General features: G+C 50.2%; 1 protein-coding gene across 3 annotated transcripts; it reads right to left on the reverse strand.

The window, feature by feature from the left end:
• Positions 1-3,210: 3,210 nt before the first annotated feature.
• LOC102119426 (mannose-binding protein A-like) lies at positions 3,211-7,879 on the reverse strand. Of its 3 annotated transcripts, none has more exons than XM_005565309.5 (5): positions 7,785-7,879; positions 6,126-6,318; positions 5,258-5,374; positions 4,342-4,416; positions 3,211-3,668 (listed from the first exon to the last, which is right to left on the reverse strand). In XM_005565309.5, the coding sequence occupies exons 2-5, from the start codon at positions 6,307-6,309 to the stop codon at positions 3,295-3,297; spliced, it is 750 nt and encodes a 249-aa protein (XP_005565366.3). In that variant the 5' UTR covers positions 6,310-6,318; positions 7,785-7,879; the 3' UTR covers positions 3,211-3,294. The 3 variants fall into 3 exon arrangements, with proteins under 3 accessions (XP_005565366.3, XP_065376899.1, XP_065376900.1); XM_065520827.2 differs by having other exon boundaries at positions 7,713-7,879; XM_065520828.2 differs by having other exon boundaries at positions 7,026-7,879.
• Positions 7,880-8,081: the final 202 nt, after the last annotated feature.

The following is an 8,081-nucleotide window of genomic DNA, read 5'->3' on the forward strand; positions in this document are numbered from 1 at the left end:
AAACAAAACAAAAAACAACACACACACACACACACACACACACACACACACACACACACACAAAATACAACTGAAAATAGTTCTCAGATCCTGCTGCTTTGCTCCTGAATTGGCTCCTACAGTCTGGGTTTGTGTGTGACAATTGATTCATTAAGTTTTAGAAGAAAGAAGTCTTTAGTACCTATTTATAGACAGGAAAATTGAGGCCGAGGAAACTGACATGCTGCTCAGCACATTAGTCACAGAGCTAACCTGAAACCCCTGTCTCCTGCTCCCAAAATCTGAACTTCCCACCCACCAAGCCGTCTGTCCTTCAGTCCTAACATAGTGCACAGAGACCCGGGCCTTATTCTCCCCTGGGCATGGCCCAGAGCCCGAGCCCAGGCTGCACAGAGTTCTGAACACCAGCTTCCCTTCCAGGAGTGCTCTGAGCATGGCCTTCAGGTTTTTACTCCACGCAAGAGGCAGCAAAGGAAGACTGCAGCTAGGAGATGTCTTTCAGCTCTGTGGTCCAAAAACCAACGTGAGAAATGAATGGCAGAGACATCTACTCCATTAGAACAAACGGCAGGGCTCAAGAGGTTGCTCACAGCCATCCCCACTCCTGCAATCTCAGGGGAATGAGCTGCCTGAGGCCTGTCCGTGGAGTGCGTGGCTTCATTGGGTTCCCTGTGCAAGAGATGCCAACCATTGTCTATTTCTTAGTAAGGAAGCTGCCTGTCCTCAGTCCTTCAGACAGAGAAAGAGGGAGAGAGAAGGGAAGGAGAGAAATAGGGAAAGGAGGAAGGGAGGAAGAAAGGAAGGACGGGAAGGAGGGAGAGAGATAGGAAGAAAGGAAGGAAGAGAAGGAGGGAGGGAGGAAGGAAGAAAGGGAAGGGGGAAGGAAGGATGGGTAGGAGGGAGGGAGACTGTTTGGAGGGTCATCTTAAATCCAAAATGTTCCTCTTGTCCCAGGTCCTGGAAGGCCTGGATGAACTGAAGTTTCTATCTTTGGACTTTCATGAGAATCCTGTATCTTTTTTAAAAATTGTTTTTCTTGGCATCTTTCTTACAGAAAAAGAAACCTGTATCTTCAGATTAACTCCGCCTTCTCCCCAGCTAACACACATCAGGCTTCCATTGCTTGCAGATAAAAACTGAGAAATGAATACAGACAGGCAGTCTGTCTCAATTCCAGACTGAAGGAAGAATAACGTGGCTGCAGATACATTTAGAGAAAGGAGCTCGAAGGAGACGGTCAGGTGCTGGATCAGGGAGAGAACAAAGCCTGACCCATCCGGAAGCACTGACCATGGCAATCTTCCTTACTATCAAATAGAAATAGGAGCCTTCATGCCCTGCCAGGTAAGCCGAGAGAAGAGAGAATCAGCAAGGAACCTCAAAGTGCCAGGGGGCAGGAGAGGAGGCTTATGAGCTGGGGAGGAGGACAGGGCATTGGTGGCATAAAAAGCTCTTAGAGCAGGAACGTAAGGCCATAGTGATTGAAAGAGAGAGAGGAGGAAAAGAGCCCCGTAGAAGGAACTAAGAAAAGCAGTCTGAAAGGAAGATGGAAGAATTGGAGCTTGCCCTGCAAGATTTTTTGCATTTCCCTGACTGAGGGGCAATCATTGCATGCTGGAAAACCACCCCTGTGGAGTACATAACTGCATGTTTTACAGTTTCATGGCTGAAGATATTGTCCTTTATGCCCAGTGTGGAAAAGGAGGCATTCATCTCAGCACTGACCATGACAACCCTCCTTAGCATAACATAGGAAGAACGATATAACCATCACCGGCCAGTTTTCTCATTTTCATCTTGGCTGTGAGAACATTCAGGTGTAACATTCATGCTTGGTTCTGGTCATTCTTTTGTTCTGGGTCACTGTATATGTGTGTCTTTCCTCCCTCTAAAAAGTTTCTGGTCCTTTCTTTCTCTATTTGCCATAAACTGTGGCTTCATATGTGCTTCTAAAGCTTAACCAATTTCCTGTTCCCTCGGTAAGCAGTCTGGATTGCACTGGAAGCAAGTAAGTATTTTGCTCGACATCACAAAAATACTCCTCTCATTGACCCCAATTTTGGCTCCTATAGAAGGATTTTTTTGGAATTGAAAATTCAGTGATATGGCTGTCTATGTAGGCCAGAGGCCAAGGACACAGGTCCTGCCACCCTCACCCTGATGGTCCCAATGCCCTTGGCACATACCAGCCCTGCCCTGATAGTCCCGCAGAAGGAGAAAGTGTGCTTGACATTCAGTCCCTGGGTTCCTACCCATGCGTCCCTGTGTAATTTTTTGATGCACCCATTTGACAAATATTCATCAAGCACTTACCAACCATGAGGTGATTTTCTGGTAGTTCAGATACAAAGAGAAGTAAAATAGAAAACTAAGATTAACTAAAACTGTTCACAGAGTTAAAGTGGCCCTTAGCTTATTTATGAAATATTTTCCCATCTCATTGTGTGATAATGGGCCCATTGACCTATAATGGGAAGAGGATGTTACAGGGAAAGGAGGGACTGCTGGGCAGGTGGGGGACTGGAGTAGGAGTTGGGGCTAAGACTCATGAGACTCAGGAGGTCTGCGGAGAAGGGCACACCCTGCGTGACAATTTGCCTCCTCACATGCAGCTGACACACCTCAACGTCGAGTCAGTCTCCTAAAATGATGCAGGAGGAAAAGCTGTTCTTTGGCTTTAAGGTCACCCTAGTGACTAAAGGGTGGCCACGGCTACGTGGGCATGATGAGAGGATTCCTAGGACTAACAACTGTTGCCCACACAGGAGATTGCCAGGTGTTACAGTCAGGCAGTGAGAGGTTGTCTGGCGCAGCTCATGAACAACTAGAAACAATACCTGTGTCCTAGAGAGGTCTGGGCTTGCCATGGAAGGAGTTTAGGCATCCAGTAGTGGTGACTCTTGGGGAAAAGGAATAAGATCTCTCAGTGGCTGGAATCTACAGCCTGCTCTGACCCAGGTGTGGCCCCACTGGGTCTTTCTAGCGGGCTTCAGTGTCTTCACCATGAAATGAGAGGGTCAGATGTGGCCCTTTCCAGGGTGGACTCGACCCAGCGCTGTGCTCCTAGTGGGATGGGGGTGTCCTTTGCCATGTGCTGAACCAGAACCCTTGTGCCCCACAGCCAGCCTCTTCTTCTGTTCTCACCCCACAATCAAATATATCCCCTTCATTTTCCTCCCATCTACATGAAGGAAGGACTCAACACAGGGCAGAAGAAAACCAGTATTGAATTCTCTTCCAAAGCAGCAGAGAGAGCAATAGGGAGCCAAGAAGGGGGTTGAGGAACGTGCCTCTTCAGGCAGGAAACTCACAGACGGCGATGTAGGAGGCCGTGCAGGAGATGTCATTCCAGAGCCCATTGCTCAGGAGAATCACACAGTCCTCCCCTGAACCGTGGTCATTTGGCTCATCCTTCTTCCAGTTGCTGTAGGTCAGCCTCCCGCCCGTCACGTACATGAACTGGCCTTCGGTTGCCTCATCTGTGATGCCCAGGAAGGCAGTGTCTTTGGCCACATCCTGGATGGCCTTATTCTCCTCGGCATTCTTGGGGGCAGCCACCGTGGCCTGGAGCCCAGCACACAGAGCCTTCACTTCGGAGAAAGGCATCCGCTCACCGTTGGTCACGAAGAGCTTCTTCCCAGACATTTTCCCCAAGGAGAAGGCTTGCACTGAAACCACAAACGGTGAATGAGGCTGACTGGGTTTGGAGCCCAGCCCAGGACAGTAGGCAAGGAGTCTGAGTTCCCTGGGAAGTCAGATCTCTGAAAATTGCCCTGTGCCCAGCAGCTCAGTCCAGAGCCTGGTCAGGAAGCAGACCTCAGCCGCAGAGCCTGGGAAGGGGCGTCCAGACCCCTGCAGACAGCCCAGACTCCCCTGGGATATCCCACCTTGAAAAAGCATCTGCTAAAACCTGCCTCAGCACAGGTGCACATAGGGAGACAGTCTTGGGCCCCACTGCAGGCTTGGGCACCAGGATAAGGAAGAGGCAGGGACAGACATCAGAGCACAGTAGATAACAAGGAAGGAGCACAGACTTTGGAGAGGACAGACCTCCATTCAAACCCTCCCCTGCCACTTGCCAGCTGTGTGACCTGAAATGAGTCACCAACACTTCCTGCACCTCGGTTTCCTCACCTGTCAATAAAGCAAGTTCAACAACCACAGCTGAGGTTGCTGAGAGGATTGAATGGAACCATCTTATGGGAAAATGCCACCCAGCACAAGTCCTGGTGTAGAACAAGTGTCCATGAATTAGTTCCCCTCCCACCTCCTCCAAACCTAGAGTGCACTGAAGAAAAGAGTGAGAGCCAAGAACACATTATGGGCGGAGAGAAAGCTCACGCTTCTTCATGTGGTCCAGTTCTGATCTCAGGCTCTGTAGCTGTCTCTCTAAGTTGGCCAGCTTAGCCTCAGCAACTGCAAAGCAACAGGGAGAAGGTATTTATGGAGAAGACCTTAAGTTGGAGAGTGGAGCATTTTGAAAAAAACAAAGTGGCTTACTAAGAAGAACACTTATTTGAGGAAAATAAGAAAGCAAAAGAAATAAAAGGGGGAAAATGACTACATTCCTGCTTCCCAGCTATACCTCTGCATCCCTTCACAACCCGGAACTTCAGGCCTGGACCCCTGTCTCCACATACAGCTTGCATATTGTCATATTGTAAGAATTCATAAGCAAATACTCAACTCATTACTCTTCTTTCTGAAAACTTTTCTTTGTCATTCATTTTCATTTCTCATTCCAGATACACTTTTTAATACCTTTATTATTTTGACAGACTGGTAGACAAATATGAATAAGTAGGTTGTCATTGTTCTTTTGTTCTTACTGAATTTGCTCCATTTTTCTCTGAACTAAGTTGCTGTGATGTTCCCCTTCACCCAGGGTTCGAAAAAGGCAGAACGTTTTCATGCCACTCTTGTGACAATGGACATAAACCCAATCCCCTAAAGGGCCTATTTCCTCCCTGGCACCCCGGAGGTGCACACTGGACTGTTTCCACTGAAGAAAAGCCAGGGCCCATCTGCTAAGGGGCCTGACGAGGGAATGGCCCTACATGGCTTGAACGTCTGCATCTGGGCACCTATGGGAGTCCCCTCAGGCCCCAAGTAAAGCTGAGAGGACTGGGGGCGCTGGGCCAGGATGCAAAGTTGTGCATCTTCCCATGAGGCAGCAGGAGAAGGGGACCTCCCAGCTGGCCCTCCAGCTCCTCAGGCCCGGGACCCCCAGGCCACCATGCTAAGGTATGCCCCTTACCTGAATTGTCCCCACGATCTCCTTTTTGTCCCCTTGGTCCTGGAATTCCAGGAGCCCCTGTGTTTCCTGGGGGCCCCGACTTCCCAGGAGGGCCCTGCAAACCTCTGAGCCCTTGACCTGTTGCAAGACAAAGGGAAGATGACCCAGTGACTGTCATTCTTTTTTTTTTTTTTTCCAAAAAGCTCAATACTCCATTCACGTTTACCCCCGGAACAGCCAGTGAGCTAGTGATGTAACCCAAAAAAGGAAGACCCTCCTGCATCCCAGTAGAAGGCCTGCACCAAGGCCAGCTCCCTAAGCAGGTGGGACACCCCTCTGTAGGGACAACCACACACCCCCAGTTCCTGTGTGGAAATATGGGATCCTGGAGAGTCAGCGAGCAGCTTTGTTTTGGAGATAATTGTATTTTACAGGGATTGTTCTGAGTGTAGCTTGGGTCCTGATGAAAGGGGAACCTTAAGCCGGGTGCGGTGGCTCACGCCTGTAATCCCAGCACTTTGGGAGGCCGAGGTGGGTGGATCACGAGGTCAGGAGATCAAGATCATCCTGGTTAACACGGTGAAACACCGTCTCTACTAAACATATAAAAAAAATTAGCCAAGCGTGGTGGCGGGTGCCTGTAGTCCCAGCTACTCGGGAGGCTGAGGCAGGAGAATGGCGTGAACCCGGGAGGTGGAGGTTGCAGTGAGCGGAGATTGCGCCACTGCACTCCATCCTGGGCGACAGAGCGAGACTCCATCTCAAAAAAAAAAAAGGGGAGCCTCCCCAAGTCTGTGCTTTAACCCTTGTGTGGCAGGCTCAAGCACAGATTTGCTTGAACACCTGCTGGAGGTGGAGATTTAGGAAGCCACAGAAACCTGTCCCAGACCTGGCTCTCCCTTTTCCCCCTTGGGTCCATCTCGCCCATCTCTGCCTGGGGTGCCATTGGTGACGGGGATGCCACAGGTAATCACAGAGCAGGTCTTCTGGGCATCCTCACAGGCTTTTGTTTCGGAGCAGGAAGCTGTCACCACAGACAGGAGAAGGACAGGGAATGACGGAAACAGGAACATGGTCCTTACCTTGAAATGAAGAAAGTGAAGGAAGGGAATTTCATCCCATCTGATTTAAATAGCATTTGCTACCCACTGTGGTGTGCTGGACCCTGTGCTGGGGACAGTGGACACAGAGGGAACCATCACAACCCCTGGCTGTGAATGACTTTCAGGCTACTAGGGAGACGGGTGGGTAAAAAATGTGAGAGTTAGATCAGTGCTAAAACAAAGGCAGGTGCAAGATGAACACGAGCCTATTCTCCCTGGGATCCCAGAGCTCCTGCCAGCACAAATCTTAACAGGTAGGCACCTCCTATTCGACAGCCCACAGGGCTCGAGGATTATCCATGAGCCCTGTGTCCAGTGGTCCAGACAAAGGTGAAGAGACCTCATTGCCTGTGTGAGCTTTGGCCCCTGGATTGCTCGGATTTCTTTCTAAAGTGCTAAAGGAGCCATGGTTTCCTTCTTCCTTTCCTATGGAAGGAAAGAACTGTACTCAGACTGGGGCAGGAGACTTGAGGTCCCACAAGGTCAATCTCTTGGCTGGACTTGGTTGATGATATCCACTCTCTCATTTCCTATAAAACTTCTGATTGACATGGTGGGGCTCCAGCTGTCCTCAGAGCAGCCCCTGTTTCCCCAGCTGCTTCTTGACAGTCTTGCATAATGTCTATTTTGTGACAGGCACTTCCTGTGGGATTGGGACCTAGAGTGCCCTGAGGCAGGATTCTAACCTTCAAAATGGGAACTTTTTTGGTGATTGATCCTGTCCAGATGAGACTTCTCTTGGTTTGAGATCTTCCACTGAGAGGCCATTTCACCACCAGGCTCTGAAATTTCTGCTCAGCCTGAGTCTGGAGGGATTCAGCTCCTGCTCCCCATCCTGAAGGTTGCCCAGATGCCCCCCCAGCTCTGTGCCCCTACCCAGCCATCAGAGTCTCTTTGAGCCTTTGTCCAGGTTGGCCTGTCCTCCAGGACACTTGGCAGCCGGGACCCCATGGGACTCTCCCTCTGCTCTGCTCCAGCCTCAAATCCCAATGTCCTGACTCTTGCTGCCCAACACTGCATCTGCCTTTGCTATCCCAGCCACAGTCCCTTAACCCTTCCCTTCCTCCAGGACACAGTGAGAGATGCCCAGTTGGAAGGGAACTTTTGTGGTCATGTCCTTCTCCAACTTTCCTCTTTATATCATCTTTGTCTTTTTTTAAAAATCTCTCCTGTTGGTGCCGAATTGGCACTGGATGCCACAGTCAAGGCTTGTACCTGTCACTGGCATGCACATACCACTTCTATTCTTCACTTTGGCAAAGACCACCCTTTAGTTTGCTGATGGCCAAGTGGATACAGGAAGCTCCCACTTGCTTGGGCCAGAGGGAAAGAGAGGCCCCAGGTGGACCTGATGACCACCCCCAAACCCCTACCTCACCAGGATTCAGTCAAGAAGCCAGTCTCTTGGCCCAGGCCCCTACTTCTTTCCTCCAGAAATGACTTACTAGGGCTTCCTTGGAGCCTGGAGTTAGTGGCAGGGAAGCTGGTCCTCCAGCCCAGGCCTCTGACAGGTGCCTCAGCGATGTCCAATCTAATAAGTGTGGTGACCAGGTACAGGGCTGGATTGGCCTTCAACCCCAGATTAATAATCAACCATCCCTAGAGCTACTGTGTCCTGGGCAGCTCTCCAGGGCTGCTGGCAGGGTCTCTAGCACAACACTGGGCAGCTCTCTACATTAGTGCCCTATCCACCCCCCTACTACTTCCTTTCAGGCATCCATCTCTATGACTCAGCGCCTCTG

The sequence above is a fragment of the Macaca fascicularis genome, chromosome 9, assembly GCF_037993035.2.
Source record: "Macaca fascicularis isolate 582-1 chromosome 9, T2T-MFA8v1.1".
Classification (NCBI taxonomy): domain Eukaryota; kingdom Metazoa; phylum Chordata; class Mammalia; order Primates; family Cercopithecidae; genus Macaca; species Macaca fascicularis.